The sequence below is a fragment of the Malaclemys terrapin genome, chromosome 4 (assembly GCF_027887155.1).
Source record: "Malaclemys terrapin pileata isolate rMalTer1 chromosome 4, rMalTer1.hap1, whole genome shotgun sequence".
NCBI lineage: Eukaryota > Metazoa > Chordata > Testudines > Emydidae > Malaclemys > Malaclemys terrapin.
The window spans coordinates 34540286-34560449 of NC_071508.1; the positions used below are offsets into that span (position 1 = coordinate 34540286).

Sequence of the window (20164 nt, forward strand, 5' to 3'; positions counted from 1 at the left end):
CCATCCCACAGAAGGTTCCATCTGAGGTATCGAATTCTCTGTCTGTGTCTGCAGGAGAGGAAACATCACCTACCGCATCCCCATCAGCCCGTCCACAGCAGTGAACACCAACCTGACCTTGGAGATGAAGTGAGTGAAAATGCTTGTCTGCCGCTGGTGTCCGAGAGCCAGGGTTACAGTGGATGGGCGTGTGAGGGGTTTATCAGGGTGACAGTGAGTGGAAGGGGACTCAAAGGGATTCTGAGGATAACAATAAATACAGAGTAGGGCGGTGTCACGGATCCACAGGATCAGTGCTATGCCCCAGCTTTGGAACAGTCTCTAGGAGGAACCCCTCAGTGGGCCAGATCCCCGAGGGGTCTCGCTTTTCCTCCAGGGCAAGCCACATGGCGTCACCGCCTCCTCAGACTGAACCTCTGGGCTTTCTGCACTCCTGCTTCACACTGTGAGCTCCATTCAGCGAGTCCCACACAGACAGACTCCTGGCAGAGACGTGTCCACCCTTCAGGGATTAATGCACCTCACCCAGCATTTGCTGTGACACCAAACGGTGTTGTCAGAACAGCTGGGTTTATTAGTCAGTGGGAGCGCAGCATAGGAAGGTCTTAGGTTAGTACAGAGGAATGAAGGGTAAAGCTGCGTCCATTCTGGGTAGCCTAGCTAAGCTGTAGTGACCCCCAGGGTTCAAGCTCCATGTGTCTCTCAGGCCTGGTCTACACTAGGAAACTAGGTCAGTATAACTACATCACGCAGGGGTGTGAAAAATTCCGGGGCACAAAGGGCAGGAGCGGGTTCTGGGGGACCAGTGGGAAGGGGGGGCATGAGGGGGAGGAGCGGGCTCTCGGAGACCGGTGGGAAGGGAGGGGCGCAAGGGGGAGGAACTGGCTCTGGGGGGACCGATGGTGTGGAGGTGGCAAGGGGGGGGCGGTCGAGGGGTGGACAAGTGGGATGGGAGGGGCACGAGGGGGAGGGGTGGGCTCTGGGGGACCGGTGGGATGGGGATGTGTGAGGGGGAGGAGCAGGCTCTGGTGGGATGGGGGGGCATGAGGGGGAGGGGCGGGCTCTGGTGGGATGGGGGAGGCGCGAGGGGAAGGAGCAGGCTCTGCGGGGGACCGGTGGTGGGAAGGCTTCAAGGGGGGGATGATTTATGGGAGGGGCGGACTCTGGGGGGACCTGTGGGATGGGGGGGATATGAGGGGGAGGGGCGGGGGTGGGCTCTGGGGGGACCGGTGGGATGGGGGGGCACAAGGGGGAGGAGTGGGCTCTGGGGGGACCGGTGGGCAGGGAGAAGCGGGCACTGTGGGGACCGGTGGTTAGGGAGGGGTGTGTGTGGGGGAAATGGTGGGATAGGAGTGGCATCGGGGGAGGAGCGGGCTCTGGGGGGGACCAGTGAGGAGCAGCAGACTCTGGGGGGACTGGTGGGATGGGGGGGCATGAGGGGGAGGAGCGGGCTCTGGGGGGGACCGGTGGAAAGGAAGGGGGTTGAGGGGGAGGGGTGGGGACTAGTGGGATGGGGGGCACAAGGGGGAGGAGTGGGGTCTGGGGGACTGGTGAGATTGGAGGGGCGTGAGGGGGAGGAGCGGGCTCTGGGGGGACCGGTGGGAAGGAGGGATACGAGGGGGAGGAGCGGGCTCTGGGGGGAATGGTGGGATGGGAGGAGCAGGCTCTGGGGTGACTGAGAGTAGCGAGTGAGTTGCGGGAGGCAGAAGGCGGTTATGGGGTAACTGGATGGGGTGTTAAGCTGCTGGGGTTCTGTTGAAGTGGCTAGTCTGCTTTCCTGGTGCTAGGCAGAACTCACTCACCTCTCTCTCCAGTGCCTCCTCTGCTGTGTCCATCTACCTTTGTGGCCTCCAGTCCAGTGACCCATGTCAGAACACAATGAGCGTGGACAGCTCCACCAACACCACAGACACCCAGGTAGGGACACACAATCCCTCAAAGGACTGGCACAGCTTGGGCAGCCAGACCGTCCTTGAGGTCCCCCGTGGTTTGTCGTAAAGGTCCCTGTCACCCCAAGCTGCTTGGCTTCCTGAGAAGCAACACGGGGTGCTAGGGACAAACCTGGCAGCCTTTGTCTTCTTGTTGAGCAAACAGGGTGTGGTGTAGTCTGGGTCTGAGAAAGGGAGAGACCCAGTTGGCTGACACACGAGTCGCTGACACTGTGGTTACTAGAACTACTGCTTTGTGAAACTGAATCGTGCTCCCTTCCTCCCTCCCCAGGGCTACCTCCTCTGTTGTGTGACCTCTGGGATGGTTGGGAAACTGCCCGGGTGGGGCCGTGAGCTTCTGTGCTGTGCGCAGCTGCTCCCAGAGGGACGGCGGAAGGAGGAACTAATCCCTGACTACCTTACTCCTGATTTCTCTGCCTGTGGATCTAGAAGCTGCTAGACTCACTGGGCTTTCCTTTAGGGGTCTCCCCCAAAGAGCTGTGCTGGTCTCCATGAGGTCACTGACAGGACTGAGGTGGCTGCCTCTGTGGTGGGGTCCACTGGTCCATCTCTCAAAGGACATGCAGCCTGAGTCTCCTTCATTCACTGGGCTCCAGTTAGATGTTTCTCAGATAGGAGATTTTGATCCCCCAGGCCTTTAGCCCTGATGCGGGTGACTGTGACATCTTTGCCTTCCTTAGCACAAGACCCTGTTGGTGCTTCAGCTGCCTCGTGTCATGGTGCCTCCTCGTCTCTGGCCCCACAAGGAGAGGGAATGATCCTTGCCTCTGACACAAGCCTATGAATCTGGCTGTCAGCAGGGCCGCTTGCGCTCTGTGGCATGATAGGCCCCAATTCCTCAGTAAGACCCCCCCAGTTTCTGGGGCACTGTCGATTATTTGAATGTACTCTGTTCCTATGGAATACCCTTTACTTCCATCTCCCCACCCCTGTACACAGGCGCATGTGCATTGGGTTTGCATTAGCTTCAGTTAGCTCCTCTTTTTCCCCACATCCTGCTGCTGCCCTTCCAGAGCCTCCCACTGCTGGGGCATTAATGTCTTCCTTAGTGCCAACATCCTCTTAGCACCATCTGTTCCCTCAGTACCATCCACCTCCAGGTCACCAATAGCTCTGCTTGCACTATCTGATTTAGTCACACCACAGATTTCATTGACATCAGTTGTTCCCTTTAAATCTGTGGTTCAAGGTATCGAGCCACTCTGGTTTCTGAGCCATTCTCAGAGCTGTCCCACGTGCAGCTCTTCTAATTAACATTCAGATCCTCCAGCCAGAGATTTATAATCAGGGTTTGCAGCCTTAGGTTTACACCATTCAAACCCATGTAGACCCATCTCCTCATCCATCACTTTTATGGCTTGATGGCCATGAGCCGGCCCCTTCTGCAAACAGATTGCTGTAGTCTCAGCCAACTTATGTTCTCAAGACAGCTGTCCATCTGGATAAACTTCCCCAGGTGCCTGATGAGGATTTGGGGTTCCCTCGCACCCATTCAGCTCCAGGCACTGTAGCCCCAGACAGGCAGAGAAGGACTTCAGTTCTTTTTCGGCTTTGCAGGACAGTCTCAGAAGCCTGATGAGTGGAGCAGGCCAGTTAACTATGCAGCATCCCTGCTCACCCAAGGGATGAATTACTTAACGCCTAGTAGTAACAGATTCATTCTGTCTCCCCTCACCGGTTGTATCTTCACCGGGGGGAGGGATAGCTCAGTGGTTTGAGCATTGGCCTGCTAAACCCAGGGTTGTGAGTTCAATCCTTGAGGGGGCCACTTGGGGATCTGGGGCAAAATCAGTACTTGGTCCTGCTAGTGAAGGCAGGGGGCTGGACTCGATGACCTTTCAAGGTCCCTTCCAGTTCTAGGAGATGGGATATCTCCATTAATTTATATTTATTTATTTATTTCTTCCCCAGGAAATGACACAGCGTTGGCCCATGGTGATGCTGTCTTTCCGGGAGTTCACCTACCACTTCCGAGTAGCCCAGCCTGTGAGTATGGGACCTGCTATGTCCTCTGCACCATCCAGGGCAGAGCTGAGAGGGATCGGGCTCTGTGGCCTCATTCCTATCACTCGCCAGGATGAGGAGGCCTGTGAGAATTCCAGAGCCCTGTGCCCCCCTCCGGGCAGGGATGCGTGTGTAAATCGTGACCGGGTTCCCCTTGTACACAGCAGAGCACATGGTGGGAGGAGGGAAGTTAGTTGGGGTGAGTGGCCAGGACTTTCCAAGTCTCACACTGCAGGGATGGGGGTGGGCAGGGGAAATGCAAAACTGGAGCTCTTTACTCCTACAGGCTGAGATTGTTGTTCTGTTTTAAAACACTTGGGAGGTGATGGGGGCCATATGCAAATCTAGCTGGCAAATCCTCCACTTCCCCAGTGCACAAGTGGGATAGCAACTGAATCCTGCTCCTTCTGAGGAAGTTTCTCTTGACAGCCCTCTCTCCCTTTCGTAGGGCAAAGCCAACTGTAGTACCACCCTGGAGCACATGGGACACCTCTTCACTGACTATTATTTCCAGTTTTACTGGCTCTGTGAGTGAGTCCCGGCAGCATCAGTGCCCTTTGCTGGGAGAGAGGAAGGGGACTGGTGAAACCTATCAGATTGCCACATGCCTTCCTCTGTAAACCTCCAAGTCCCCTTCTGCTCCCACCTTCCCCTTGGGGCTCTGAGCTACTTTGGTTCTATCCTGGGGACGATATAGACACTGAAGTGCTCCAAAAGGAATATAGGAACTCTGCCAGGAGCAACACAACCAGCCCCAGGGATCTACTGGACATGCCAACCAAACACCATAGCCCACAATCCTGGGCAACTGTGTCCATCTCCTTCCCTTCTGGAGACACAGGCACCCGTCTCCCTCCCTCTGCTACACTGGATTTGAAAGTGTTACACTGGATCACGTGTGGACAGGCTTGTCCCAAGCTCTAGAGCTGGGACTGTGGTCTGGCTGGGAACGACAGCCCGAGAGGCCTATCGGTTCCTGTAGCAACGCAGCAGCTCTCTGCAACACTGGAATTTATCTTCCAAGACTGGAGCTCTTGTCAATACTGAAACACTGGAATTCCATCCTGAAAAGAGGGCTCTGCCTGGACATACTGGAAGTCATACACTGGAGTTGCTGTTCCTTCTGGTCAGCCACTGGCTATTCTCCTGCATCCCTACTCCATAGGATTCCTGGTGACATTGCGATGCTCCACATGGACAGCCAGAGAGAAACCCTGCCAAGGAGGGGGCTGCAGAGGCAACAGGGTTCTCCTTGGTCCCTTTCCTCCCTGCCCTGTTTCCCACACTCCATGCAGACCAGACCTGAACAGATGAATTTAAGAACCCCACAAAACCCCTAGTCAGCCTGTGCCAGCCAGTTGGCAAGGGCTTGCCCTTGATTTCCCCCCCACCCAGGAAGTGAGGAGAAGAGGCACCTTGGGAGCGGAGTCACCCCCCGCCCAAATACATCTATCTAAGGGGTCAGTTTGCAGGTGTTTGTTGCGGTACCCCATATTTCTGTGGTTGGGGTGGGGACTGTTCCTGTTACTCTAGAGTAGCTAGAGCTGGCTGGTCCCAGGGCCAGCCCCACAGAATAGCCCTGAAGCCCAGGTTCACCCTGCCTGCCTGTGCTCAGGGGTGCCAAAGGGAGGCCACCAGCACAGACTGCTCTGCACAATGGGAGTGGGGCTGCTGGAGACTCAGGTTACTGGTTTCACTGCACCTACTGGTGAATACAGCTCTGTTCCCAATAGGTCTCTGCCAGGAAAGGTGGCCCCCTACCAATTTCCCCTAGGAGGGGAGGGGGCAGGTCACTCAAGGCCTGGCTCCCATTGCCCCCTGGGTAAGCTGGTGAGTGTATTATGGGTATTTTACTGTTACAAGGTTTTAACTTGCTAAACTACTGAATTTTTTTAAAGCAGTATAAAAACAGGCCTCTTAATTCTGTCCTTACTGATCTATTTGTGTCTTGCATAGGAAACCAAAGGGGGTGAGTGCTGAACCCCAGCCTGACAGCTATATTGGTGCTGCGGGAGCTAGGACCTGTCAGACTTTGGCAGCTCTTGTATGTGTGTGTCTTTCTCCCACCCCAGCACTTTTCACCGACGGGGGAGGGAAACTTCTGCATTCCTGCAGTCTGAACCTGTGCCAGGGTAATCCTGTGCCCAGTTCTGTAAGAAAGTGGCAGCAGCCTCTAGAGAAAGGGAAGGGCTGGCGGAGGAGTAAGCAAGGCAGCTAGAGCGGAAACTCCACTCTGCAATGCTGAACCAAAGCACAAAGCTGGTTCCAGAGGCGTAAGTGTTTTTCCCTTAGCAAAGCGCCATCACCTGATGTAGGCAGCTTTTACCAAACTGGGGTGGGGTAGCTGTGGCAGGGACTCTGATGACTCTCTTTTCTTGCTGGTAGTGGAGACACATACAACAATCACTGAATTCCAGACAGCAGAGCAGGATCTGTTCGTGTCCCAGCTGTAAGGAATGTATGGCTGCAATTCCTGTTGCCCCCAGCAAAACAGCAGGGAATGCTTTTTTAGTCGAATAGAGATGGCTCCTGTACAGCCTTTGGGGGCCTACGCTTATCTCCGTTTTATTTTGGGGGTGATGCATAGCAAACATAACTCCCAATTGTCTTTGTGACTGCCCCCACCCAGGCCAAATACCTGTAACTCTTGGTGACTTCTATGGGAGCTAGAGACTTGGTTCCTCTAAGGATCAGGCCCTTTATTTGAAGGGGTGGTTTCAGACCAGCTCTTCAGTTTCCTTTCTCTGCCAATTAGCAGAGCAGTCATAGCTGTGTTAGCAATCTAACTACTCAAACACACCAGCTGGAGAGAACAAGTATTGAATGCCCTGCGAGTAAGAGGCACATTTTCTGTGCTACACCAGGCAACTAATAGGGGAGAACAGAGGGCTGATGGGCCAGTGGTCCCTCAGTGCGAAGCAGCCACAAATCCAGTCTCAACAGGACTGCATTCCTGCCAGCAATTTACAGGAAATCCTCCACTGCCACTCTTTGCAAAGTACACTTTTTACATTACGCCCCCCCCCCCCCCCACCCCATTTGCCCTGAACTTTGCTTTGTTTTTAAGCTGGGAAATTCCTTTAGTGGCAGCTTTTGTCCTCCATATGGCAATCACTGGCCTCAATCTTGTAAACTCTAGTCAGTAAGCAAGCTCACAGATTTTGCTGGGACCGCTCACGTGAGGGGTAGCACTATCAGGCCCACTCAAAGTTTTCCTCTTGTGTTTTTAATAGAGCTGAACTTACTGCCTGTGCTTTAATTTAGTAGAGCTGACCTTTCCCTAGGCTGAATTCACTGCCTGCCTGCAACCACCATATAAATCCCCTTTCTCCCTCCCCCCCACTGGTGTTCTCAGAGGTGGCAGCTGTGGGTCTTTCCTGATGCCTTTCACATCACTACGGAGGATGCAACCCACTGAGTGCAGTCACTGGAGATTTATAACGGTGGGTGGTAGGTTGCAGTAAGATTTATAGCATTCCAGGTAGCCCCATGATGCTCAAGCATAGGTCAGGGTGACTGCTGATGTTAAGGAGTGGCTATCTCCTTTTCCTGCCAACACACAGGCACAACACATGCTGTGGACCTTGAAGACGATGGCTGGGTAGTTTCTCAGTAGTGAGTTCACCTCCTTTCCAAAAAGGAAAGGAATAATTAAAATCCAGAGGCCTGTCTTACATTTACAACTATTTTAAAGCAGTGATTAGTTAATACCTTAGATATTTACAAAATACAGTAGGATTAGACTCAGAATGTACTCTCAGAAAAATTTCTTACTTTTATAGTGCTTTTCATCCCAAACTACTCCACAGATCATGTCAGCCAAACCATAACGGTACCTCCAAGACAGGAACTAGAGTTTCACAGTAGGGTTGTAATGGTTAGGGAAGGAAATGGCCACATGATGGCACCAGAGCCCATGGAAACAACTGGCCAGTGACCAACTGTGCTGCTTAGAGACAGCCTCCTAAGGCGGTCTCTGCTCTACTCACCTGTAATTAAAGAGGGTTTTCTCCCTATCCCCTTCCCAAAATAGTAGCAGGAAGAGTTTCAGTAGGCTTTTCCCTGTGTGAGACGGAGAGAGCTCTGAGCCAGTGTTTCCAGCCTCACAGACAGGGAGCTCCCCTTTCTCTCTGCATGGGAAACCTGAAGCTTCATCTCTCTAGACATTCTTAGCTGGAAGGAAGGATGACAAGTGTGAACATGGGGCCACTTTCTAAAGTTTGTCTGTTTGGGGGAGAGTTTGTTTCAAAAGCAAATTCCCTTATCTTTTGCCCTACTTCTAAAGCTTAAAGCCTGTAAATAAAGACTGCGGCACCACTGCAAGGATTAAGGAAAAATAAAGCACTAATTTGTTTGGTTTAAATGTTGCTGTCACAGCTTTAATCACTGTATATTACCAGCAAGTTTGTAGAGTTGCATTCTGAGCAGATATTAATGATTACTGGTTTTTATTTGCTCGGGGGGCGGGGGGCTAAGCACTGCTTCCCTCCTTTCTTTCTGATTTGTATTTATATTTTGCTGAGTTTTGGGGGTGCTGGTTCTCAGGACTCCCCCACTTTTTTGTTTGGCTTATCTAGACTTTGTTTTATGCTGGAGGTAAATATACCTGTATAAAGAAATATATAAATACAGCTTTGTATCCAAGTATGGCTCCTGGCTGCTTTCCTCCACCAGTGGAAAAATTGTGTTTCTTAATGCAGTTGTTTATAAATTGTCCCTTTCACACAACTGGCCCTGAGACCACAAGCACCATGGGTTTCCTCCAGATGACCTCAGTTACTTAAGATGCTCAGGTGTGGGCAAATCAAATTCCAAGCTCTGTCCATGCTCATGGCTGTGGACTGCATGTTAAACTATACTTAAGGATAGTTATAAAATGGAGCATTCAGTTTATACTCCAGTGTTGACAGATACTAGGATGTGGAGCAAGGGAATTTAGGATCTTTTTGCAGGATGCCATCTGAAAAATAGATGAAGCTACTGCTTTAGATCTATAAATTGTGAAGAGCCTCAAATTGTGAACTGATGCAATGTTGGCATAGTGGCTCCAAGACACATTACACTCCCAATTTTCAAAGCAGTGTACAAGCAACATTACACCATGCCTATAAGGTAGGTAAGCATTATTCCTCGTTTTAGAGGTAGGGCAATAAATCATTGATTATCCCAGGACCACACAATGAGGCAAAGCCAAGATTACTTCATACTTTCAGTAATGGCTTGCAGAGTGCATGGCTGATGCACATTGAACCAGTAGGACCTCCAGTCTCTATCCCTGAACCTGTATCAATTTTACAGGGTACTGCTGCTAAACCTAAATGTTATTGTTAATTTGTCCAAGCTGCTGCTCTGTTATTTTATTGGTTTCATATCAAAGACGTCCCCTTGAGAGTGCCCATTTGTGCTGCAGGCAGAGGAGCCTGAGCAGTAGCGTTGTGACTGAGTTCCATCTGATGTCATTGTCTCCCTCCAGCAACTCTGGCCCCTAACCTTGCTGCCTGCCTTGGTTGTATCTCCCCTCGGCAGTGCCTATTTGGTGCTACAAGCAGCGAGTCCTCTGCCTGCAGCACCACATGGGCACTGCTTATGAACTAAACCAATTTTGACTGGGCAAAGGTAAATGATCTTGCCTGAGCCAGGGCACAAATCTCCAGCCTCACTCCTACTCAGCCAATACAGCTCCTGATCTGAAGCAGCCCCTGCTCGGCCAGTCCTGAACCTCTGCATTCCTTCAACTCTGCCAAAGAACCTCAGTGCTGGCCAGCAGAGAAATGCCATCAAATGAAGTGTTAGACTACACTTCACTCAGCCAATAACACAGTCTTTCAGAGGATCTCTCTTCCCCGTACAAGCATTAATTAGCACAATATTCACTAGGCAGGTATCCCCACTTCACAGCTGAAGACAGATATTGATATAAAAAGTGGACTTGTGAGAGGGTGTACAAACCAGGCAAGAAGGGATTAAAGAGCAACTTTGGGCTCAGGCAGCCCCACCTGCAAGGCATATCAATCTCGGAGGAGCCTTGAAAAAGGGAGAAGCCCAATTCAGAAGAGCCATGCCTGGGAAGGTGGACAGACGTCACGTCCTCAGCTCCCAGAGAGTCGCACAGCAGAGAGTCAAGCTATATTAGATTCTCTGTGAACACAGAGCGGTAAGACAGTAGCTGGAAGATCCTGATAGGAGAGAGGAAGTGGTGTTGCTTGTTATTTCTGATCATTTAGTTTTGTTTGAAATTTTGAGAACTTGGACTAGGGGGTTGACCGAAAGGCAGACCCCAACTCAGAATACAAGCCCCCTCAGGAGATACGGGGCCAGTATAGGAAGTAGCAGCCCAAGGAAGAAGCAAGAGGTCTGAGAAGACAGACCTTAACCACTTGCTACAAGGGTCCAGAAAAACTATTAGGCCTTGATCTGGGCCATTGACCTAGTGAGATGTCCTGGGACTTTTCTGTGACAACCATGGTTTACACTGAAAGGGGTGGAACCAAACATGACCTGGCCAGAGAGCAGAGGTGCCTACACTCGCATCCTGTATCCCCCCTCCTCGCTCCCCTGCCACAAGAACCCCTGCTCGCTGGTGGCTCACTCTTCACTGCCCCACTCGCAGCCAGACCCCCACCACCCTCCTCACCCTGCTGTTGGCTCGCCGCTCGCCTCCTTACTCTTCCAGTGCCTCCCTGCCACTTGCTTCCTCACCCCCCCCCGCCCGCTGCTTGCCTCACCACTCCCCTGCTCGCAGCCAGTTCTCCACTTGCCTCCTTACTCCCCCAGCAGGCCCCCCGACCCACTGCTCACCTCGCCACTTGCCTCCACACACACCCCGCCTCACCTTGCTCCTTAAGTGTTGTGTGTCCCACCTGTGTCTCCAGAGAGGTGGTGCATACTGGAGCAACAGGGAGGAAGGGGAGGGGGGCTGATCTGCCCCACCCCACCCCGAAACTGCTGTGGCCTTAAGGAAACTTTCTGTTTAAAGCCAGGCCTGGCGCCATAGCAGTTCTCCTTGAGTGAGGGATCCTGAAAGCACCAGCACTTAAAGCAGATGACCCCAGCTGCAGCTTCCCATTCCTAGGACAACTCACTCAAAAAAATTGACAGCTAAGCTCCAATAACATAACAGCTACCACCAGCCTGGATGCTTTGTAATTGGGCTTCGGACCAAAGTAATTAGCCTGTTCACAGCTATGGAAAGAGGCCCTGTCTCAGCACTTATGTTACTCAACCTCTTGGAAGTTTTCAAGAGAGCCATAGGTATGACCCCAGCTATTCCATGCATGCAGGATGGTATGTGGAACTACACTACAGTGGCTCTATTTATTCCTCTAACAGGACCCCCGAGAGTGGTGATGGGTAACAGCTCTTCAAAGCTCCCATCTGCAGAGTCACTCCAGGATCTATCCTGCCTCCCTTCTCTTCTCCATCTATAAGAGACCACAGGCTCTGATGATAGACAACATGCTAAGAGCACGCACCTGTATAACTTATTTTTGGTCCCTTGTAAGGACAGTGGAAGGACGCTGACAGGAGACCAACACCTGTTTGAAGAGCAGCTGGCTCAAACATGCACAAGACTGAAATGATGCTGACCAGAAGGGGAAAATTGTCCAAAGAATTACCGGGTTCACTGACCCCCATTTATCAGTTGGTGCAAAGCTTTATGGTCCTGAACAAATCACTAAGCCTTGATAATTGGAGAACATCAGTGGCAAAGAAACCCACCACCATCTTCAGCTTGCTAGGAAACTTCCTCCCAGATGAGAAGCTGGCCAATGATCCATGCATTTGTCACCTCCAGACAGGACTATCAAACTCACTGCCTCTGAGACTGAATACAATGCAGAGAATCCAACCTGTGCGGAATGAATATACCCCCCATCCCCAATTACTTCACCAGGGCAGACTTCCATAAGCACATTACCTCTGTGCACCACTCCCTCCTGTGGCTTCCAGTCTGCTTCTATTGCCAGTTCCAGGCTATGGCCTACAACGATCTTCAACATTTTAACAGATCACAACCTAACTACCAGTGCTGGCTCCAGTTTTTTTTGCCGCCCCAAGTGGTGAAGAAAAAAAAAACCCCAATTGAGCTGCCGCCGAAGAGAAAGAGAGGGCGTGAAGGACCTGCCCCTCAAGACCCGGACATGCCGCCTCAACAATGGACGGAGTGCCGCCCCTTTCTATTGGCTGCCCCAGGCACCTGCTTCCTTCGCTGGTGCCTGGAGCTGGCCCTGCTAACTACATCAGTACCTCATCTCTATCCATGACGCCACATCAAGACAGCTCCAATCCTCTGGGACAATGTAATTTACAAAACCCAATACAAAATGAGAGGCAGCGATAAAGGATGCTTGGTTGAGGGAACTGGATTGTGGAATGAACTTCCATTGCAAATTAGATCAATTCAGAGTCAATCTTGGGACAACTGTGAGAACGTCCTCTTCAATAAAGCTGTACTACTATTAGGCATTATGTTTAAAATACCCAGATACAGCAACTCCTCACTTAACGTCGTCCCAGTTAACGTTGTTTTGTTGTTACATCACTGATCAATTAGGGAACATGCTCGTTTAAAGTTGTGCAATGCTCTCTTATGTCATTTGGCAGCCACCTGCTTTGTCCCGCTTGCAGGAAGAGCAGCCCGTTGGAGCTAGTGATGGGGGCTTGGAACCAGGGTGGACCAGCAGCCCCCCTAAGTTCCCTGTGCTACAGCCACCCAGCAGGCTATCAATTGCCGGCAGTTCAGGTGTCCCGCTCCCCACTGCCGTGTGCTGCTCTTGCGAGCCTGCTGCTTGCAGTGCAGGGGGTGGGGGGGGAAGAGGCGTGCTGATGTCAGGGTATCCCCCTCCCCCTGCTCCTGTACCCCATCTCCACAGAGCAGGGGAGGAGACACAGGGCTCACGATGGAGGGAGCTTGCCGGCAGCAGCTGCTGTCTCAACTTGCTGATCTACCTAAAAAGTGTACTTAGAGTGGGGTCAGCATACTTAAAGAGGCAATGTGCATCTCTCTCTTTCTCTCACACCTGCACTCCCCAGACACTTTGGGAAGTGGAGGGAGTGGTGCGCTCCAGTGGGATAGCGTGGGTTCATCATCATGTTCAGTTTCTGCAGGGAATGTTTGCAGCAGTTGCCATGCTGTGTCTCCTCCCTCCATTCCTGCTGCCTTGTAGAGTGTGTGGCTACGTTAACGTATTAACCCTTGAGGGCTGAGCCGAGTGCTAGTTCATCATTTAGCAGCAAGGCATTCCCCAGGAAATATCCCACCCTCTGACTCCACCACCTCAGCCAAGCTTCACAATCATCATTGCTGTGTACAGTATTAAATTGTTGTTTTCCCTGGAACCTAACCCCCTCCCATTTACATTAATTTTTATGGGGAAATTGGATTTGCTTCACAATGTATCGCTTAAAGTATCATTTTTCAGGAACAGAACTATAACATTAAGTAAGGAGTTACTGTATATCTATATATCTATCTATATCCCAAGCAGAGCTTCCTACAACCAGGGAAGAGAGAAGAGCACAAAATTCCATGAAGTCCAACAGGACATACTTCATACATTTAATTTTTCTTCAAAGCACTAAGATACCACAGCGGTGGCCATTATAGAAAACCCTAACCTTGATAAGAATCAGTGACAATTTACAGGCCACCTCTCTCAGAACCAACAAGTACTAGAAGCGAACATTGTATATCATGAGATTCTCACACTTTGGTCTCTGGACCACACAATCCACAGAGCCCTTCAAAATGGCCCCTTCCACCTTTTAATTTTGACAAAGTTAAATCAATCCTCTATAAATGTACCTGTCTGCCAGAGGAAAATGACTTTTTGAGAAAAATGTGGTTATAACCTGACAGAGCATTTGTGAGATGATTCCCTCCTCCACCTTCAACATTGTTTCTTCTGTTTGAAAATTGGTCTAATGTCATTTCAAACTCCAGCTTGTCCTAGAAAGCACACATTTGCTTTGTTCAGGTGGCTTCAATATGGACTGCTGTTTTATATTTACTGAGTTGGAATTTTGCTCACTTAAAATTGTACCGTATGGAACATGAATGGAACACAGAGAACCAAACAGTAAAGAATTAGAGGTTTGGTGAGGGCCAGTGAGAAATCCCAGCTCTCTCATTGGTTACAGTAAAGGCTCTCCATCTGTTCCTGTCTTTTAATCTATCCCTAAGAGAGAGATCCTTTCACTGATCATAACCCCTTCACCGTGATCCTCTAAAACTTTAGTTCGACAGACTTCTTAACTCTAGTGATGGTCCACGGACTACAGATTGAGATCCACTGTGCTGAGTTAACACTTCATAAAGTGGGAGGATCGCCGCCCTAGTGTCAGTGTCTCACAGAGGCCAACATCTTCAGTGTTGAGGCCCTAATTATCCAGCACCAGCTGAGATGGAGCGGGCACTGTGTGCACATGCCTCATGGACGCTTCCCAAAACAACTGCTGTATGTCCAACTCACCAAAGAAGAAAGGAAATGGGGAAGCCAAAAGAAATGTTTTAAAGACACGCTCAAGATAAACATCAAGCGATGTGGCATTGACACCACACACTGGGAGACAGTAGCCCAGGATAGGGATAACTGGCAAAGACTCGTCACCTTGCTTTGGTCACAGAAAAATACCAGAAAAGAAAAGACAGACAACTGTCACGCAACAATCTGACTTCCAACATCACCTGTAACGTCTGCCGACAAGCCTGTGGCACAAGGATCAGACTCCTCAGTCACCAAAGGACCCATAAAAAATAAAACCTGCGAAAGAGATGGTCCTCAACCTCGAGCTGAGTTAACAGCCTATTCCCAACCCTAGGACACATTCACCTCTGAGGCCCATTGATTTCAATGGGAGTTACAGAACAAAACCCCTGCTGTAACATGACTGACTTACACCAGTAATGAATTTGGCCATATAACTGTAGATGAGAGTTTATTTGGGAACATGATTTCCTCATTTCACCAAACTTGTACAATCAAATCAGGTCAGTGACTTCACACTTCTCCTGCACTAGCTCCATTGTGATACAGGATCACACAGCAGGAAGAACATTAAGATCAAAAGCAGCTATCTACCAGAGAAGGAAGCAGTCTTTTGGAGAGGATGTATCCACTATTAAATTGACACCTGATCTCATTCTCTCTACAAGAAAACAATTACTTTAAAAACATCTTTTCATGGTATATTTCTACACCTGTGAGATGATGTGAAACCCTTTTTTGTTTGAAACAAACCTTTAACATTATGCCTACGCTCCTTGTCAGTGGATGGCAAGTTACACTGCAGCTTTCCTTATAGTTCGCATCTGTAAGAGACAACTGGAAATTAGCCCCATCCTGCACTGCAGAGGGAAGTGGACACCTTCAGGGCTATACTCAGTTCCTCTCAATATGGCTGCAGTTGGCTGGAGCCTGTAAAAGGGCCATTCTATTTCTGAACACAACAGAGGATCTATCCAGGGGTGCTGATCTTGTGGTGAGATCAGAGCACATCTGAAAGTCAGATAAAGAGCCCCCAAAACACAGAGTAGGACCCCAAAGTTTGCTACATCACAGAACCAGCTTTATTCAGGCTTGAGGTGATGTCACTTGGCAGGACACAGAGTCTGCATCTGCAATAGGCCATATCCTTAAAGTACAAAAATAGAAAAAAGATGGAGCTTCTGTGAGGCCTTCCACCTGAAATCTGAAATGACAGAGGCAGGAAATTAGAGTGACAGCCTTCCCCCAAAACCAAGCTCCTGTTGCTACCATAACTGCTTCCCACGGCATTAGGTGGGAGTGAGACTAGGACTCAGCAAACTCCAACCCAGCTGAGAAATGGAGGTCAGCTCCTTTAATCGGACCTAGTGTCTGACCCACAAACACATGGGAGAGTGGGATGCTTTACTGAAGCAGTGCCAGAGGGAGCGTGTGTGAAAGCAGGCAATGAGAGACAGAAATTCAATTCCTTAGCCACGCTCATTCCAGATTAATTTATTTATTCACCATTTGTCAGAAGACTCTGGGAATCCCAGTTTATAGCATTAAGATTAATTCGGATTCCTCAAATGCACATGTGATTAAAATAACTGGTTTGGGATGGCATGTGTGTGCCGCTGAGCTGCCTTCATTCAAAACCCCCATGTACACAATCCATAGAGGGGGAAATGATAAGCAGCTCCACATCTGCAGAGAAGTGTTGAATAAAGAGCAGAGCTCTGCCTCAGGATAGTTGCAGCCCCTGTTACAGTTTTGAAGAATTAACCAACAGCAGCAATTCCACATATAGGGGGAAATGGTGGCATAGCAGCATCTATGTCCACTGCCCTGTACCCCAACAGTGATCCCTCCAAGGGAGGTTCCTGTACAGAGCATTCACCAGCTCAGGGTGACTCTGTCTTCAGGAGATGAGATATCTACAAATGCTTAACTAGCCATTTTTAAACTAGCATCTATCAGCCTTTGGCAGCTGGGCCTGTAACTGAGGACACGCTGACTAGCTCTATGTTCTGGTTCTACAGGTCTTACCTAGAGTAGGTCCCTGGCTTAATGTCACACATAGATACCGACCCACAACAGCAAGAAGAGAACTCCAAAGCCCATGAAAAGTGAAGCCACCAGGGAGATAAGCAGTTCCTTGTAGATGTCCCGTGTGTACTTAGTGGAAGTCACTTCATAGCTGAAAAGGCTAGTTAAAGCAATAACCAAAGAGACAGATCAGAGGGCTTACAGTACCACATTCTAACTTTGGCCTGAAAATGAACCAAAAGGGTCTGGCAGGGAGGTAGCCTTCCACAGTAAAAGCTGTTTTATCTGGCACTTCACCAACCGGAAAGCTCTATAAACCGGCATTTCTGATCTTCATTGAAAGTCCAGTTAGCACGGGGCTGGCAGGGGGTTGCGGCGCAAGAGGGGGTGTGGAGCGCAGGCTCTGGGAGGGAGTTTGGGTGAGGGAGGGGTCTTGGGGCACGGGGGCCACTCACCTTGGGTGGCTCCCTGCAAGCGGCGACCTATCCCGGCTGCTTCTAGGCGGAGGCACGGCAGGCGGCTCTGCGCGCTGCCTCCGCTTGCAGGTGTTGCCCCCGACCAATGGGAGCTGTGGAGACAGCACTTGGGGCGGGGGCGGAATGCAGGGCCGCCTGCCGCGTCTCTGCCTAGGAGCAACCGGGATAGGTCGCTGCTTGTGGGGAGTCGCCCGAGGTGAGCACCCCCCGGATCTGGCACCCCGCATCGCCTCCCATGCCCCAAGTCCCCTCCCACACCCAAACTCCTTCTCAGAGCCCATGCCCCACACCCCCTCCTGCACCCAAAGTCCCTCCCTCTTAGTTAAATGCCATTTTTCACTTACTAGCACCCCCAGCCCCCCAACATGCTGGATAAAATAGCTTTTACTGTACAAGGGTAATATTTACTACTCAATCTACAAAAAGAACAGGAGTACTTGTGGCACCTTAGAGACTAACATTTATTAGAGCATAAGCTTTCGTGGGCTACAGCCAACTTCTTCGGATGCATATAGAATGGAACATATATTCCAGCTCAGCAGTGTCCATTAATTCTTTTGCATAGGGACTGTCCGGTTTGGCCAATGTACATGGCAGAGGGGCATTGCTGGCACATGATGGCATATATCACATTGGTAGATGTGCAGGTGAACGAGCCCGATGATATGGCTGATGTGATTAGGTCCTATGATGATGTCACTTGAATAGATATGTGGACAGAGTTGGCATCGGGCTTTGTTCACCTGCACATCTACCAATGTGATATATGCCATCATGTGCCAGCAATGCCCCTCTGCCATGTACATTGGCCAAACCGGACAGTCTCTACGCAAAAGAATTAATGGACACAAATCTGACATCAGGAATCATAATACTCAAAAACCAGTGGGAGAACGCTTTAACCTGTCTGGCCATTCAATGAGAGACCTGCGGGTGGCTATCTTACAACAGAAAAACTCCGAAAACAGACTCCAACGAGAGACTGCTGAGCTGGAATTGATATGCGAACTAGATACAATCAACTCAGGATTGAATAAGGACTGGGAATGGCTGAACCATTACAAACATTGAATTTATCTCCCCTTGTAAGTATTCTCACACTTCTTATCAAACTGTCTGTACTGGGCTATCTTGATTATCACTTCAAACGTTTTTTTCTCCTTAATTGGCCTCTCAGAGTTGGTAAAACAACTCCCACCTGTTCATGCTCTCTGTATGTGTGTATATATATCTCCTCAATATATGTTCCACTCTATATGCATCCGAAGAAGTGGGCTGTAGCCCAAGAAAGCTTATGTTCTAATAAATTTGTTAGTCTCTAAGGTGCCACAAGTACTCCTGTTCTTTTTGCGGATACAGACTAACACGGCTGCTACTCTGAAACTTATGCAATCTACGATTCCTGCAGAGACTGCTTCCATGGCTTGAAGAGCTCCAGCCAAGCAGCCTTTCCCACTTCATCCTCAACACCAAGTGCTGTCAAAGAAAATTATCAAAAAGCAGGTTCACACCAAGCCTGACCCAAACACATCCCCAAGCTGTGGCTCCTTCTTGTTCTTGGCCCTCTTGTCTGCCCTCCTGACTTCTCTACCACCAGCAAATCCTCCCCCCGCTCAGTCCCAGTCTAGGTACATCCACCGCTCAACTTTTCAAGCAATCCAGTTCAACCACAGTGTATCCCGGGGTGGGCAAACTTTTTAGCCCAAGGGCCACATCTGGGTATGGAAATTGTATGGCGGGCCATGAATGCTCACAAAATTGGGGGTTGGGGTGCAGGAGGGGTGAGGGCTCCAGCTGGGTGTGCAGGCTCTGGGCTGGGGCCAGAAATGAGGAGTTCAGGATGTGGGAGGGGGCTCCAGGCTGGGGCAAGGGGTTGGGGGGCAGGGGGAGGGCTCTGGCTAGGGATGAGGGGTTTGGGGTGCAGGCAAGTGCTCTGGGCTGGGAGGGAAGGAGGGGGATCACGGCTGGGGCAGGAGGTTGGGGCGCAGGGCATCAGGGGTGCAGGCTCTGGGCGGCGCTTACCTCAAGCAGCTCCCAGAAGCAGTGGCACATCCCGCCTCCGGCTCTTATGCGGAGGCGCGGCCAGGCGGCTCTGCGTGCTGCCCTGTCTGCTGCCCCTGCAGCTCCCATTGGCCATGGTTCCCAACCAATGGGAGCTACGGGGGCAGCGCTTGGGGCAGGGGCAATATGTGGAGCCCCCCGGCTGACCTTACGCATAGAAGTCAGAGGGGGGACATGCCACTGCTTCTGGGAGCCACATGGAGCAAGCCCCCTACCCTGCTCCCCGGCTGGAGTAGCAGAGTGGGGCAAGCCCCAGCCCCCACTCTCTGGCAGGAGCTTGAGGGACGGATTAAAATGTCTGGAGGACCGGATGTGGCCCCTGCACCATAGTTTGCCCACCCCAGTGTATCCCCCACCCCAGACTGTTACACCCTCCAAAACTGTGGTTATCTACCCTCTGCTTCCAGCTGACCCACCCCAACTATGATGTGCCCCTTTTGCTCCCTGAGGCTCCTCAATACTCCTAGTACAGCCATTCCCGCTTTGCTTTAAAGGGCTCTTCCCCCAAGTCCAGCCTCTGCTGTCGGTGGCACCTGAGGGTACCCGGCTACTAATTTCTTGCTGCTCCGTAGTGGATGGATACACGAAGAACCAGGCAGTGAAGAACATGCCAATGGCCAGCAGCACCACGGTGAGGTGCGGGAACACAGCCGGGTTCACCGGGCTGGTGTATCTGCTCATGGCCTCGAGCTCCTGGGAAAAGAGAAAGAGCAGATCGATGCTAGCACCACCGCGGAAGCTGCAGCCCCAGGGCAAGACACCGCCCCAGCCAGCAATAACCCCGGTGTACCACTCAGGCCGGGCAGCGCTGGTCACCACGGGGCAGGACACAGGCGCCATGGGGAGGGACAACCCCAGGGTCCCAACTTGAGTGGGGGAGCAGGGATCGGGCCCCACGGGGAGGAGGCGGCTCCGGGGCCCGGTCGCGGGGGGGGGGGGGGGGGCACTCAATGTGAAGGTTTCGGTCAGTTTCAGGCCTAGACGCCCCAGGCTCCCAGGGCCGGCGGGTGGGGGGATAAGGAGCGGAGCAGCGCCCGGGCTCGGGCCGTCCCAGTCTCTCACCATCGCGCCGCTCTCCCCTCCACCGGCGGCCACGGAAGGACACGTCTCCTCCGGTCGCCCCCGCTGCCCCGGAACCGGAAGGAACAGGTGCGCGGCA

At 51.2% G+C, this 20164-nt stretch overlaps 2 protein-coding genes across 2 annotated transcripts in view; one reads left to right on the forward strand and one right to left on the reverse strand.

Annotated features, from left to right (window-relative positions):
* Positions 1-8597, forward strand: part of MYRF (myelin regulatory factor) — a 108087-nt gene extending 99490 nt beyond the window's left edge. Inside the window, exons 24-27 of the mRNA XM_054026227.1 lie at positions 55-129; positions 1815-1917; positions 3861-3935; positions 4402-8597. Of these exons, the coding sequence (XP_053882202.1) occupies positions 55-129; positions 1815-1917; positions 3861-3935; positions 4402-4488 (340 nt within the window). The 3' untranslated portion in view covers positions 4489-8597. The remainder of the gene's footprint in view (positions 1-54; positions 130-1814; positions 1918-3860; positions 3936-4401) is intronic.
* Positions 8598-15499: 6902 nt separating this feature from the next.
* TMEM258 (transmembrane protein 258) lies at positions 15500-20152 on the reverse strand. Its single transcript, XM_054027262.1, has 4 exons — positions 20068-20152; positions 19589-19698; positions 16469-16619; positions 15500-15644 (listed from the first exon to the last, which is right to left on the reverse strand). Exons 1-3 carry the CDS (start codon positions 20068-20070, stop codon positions 16493-16495), a joined length of 240 nt encoding a protein of 79 aa, XP_053883237.1. The 5' UTR covers positions 20071-20152; the 3' UTR covers positions 15500-15644; positions 16469-16492.
* Positions 20153-20164: the final 12 nt, after the last annotated feature.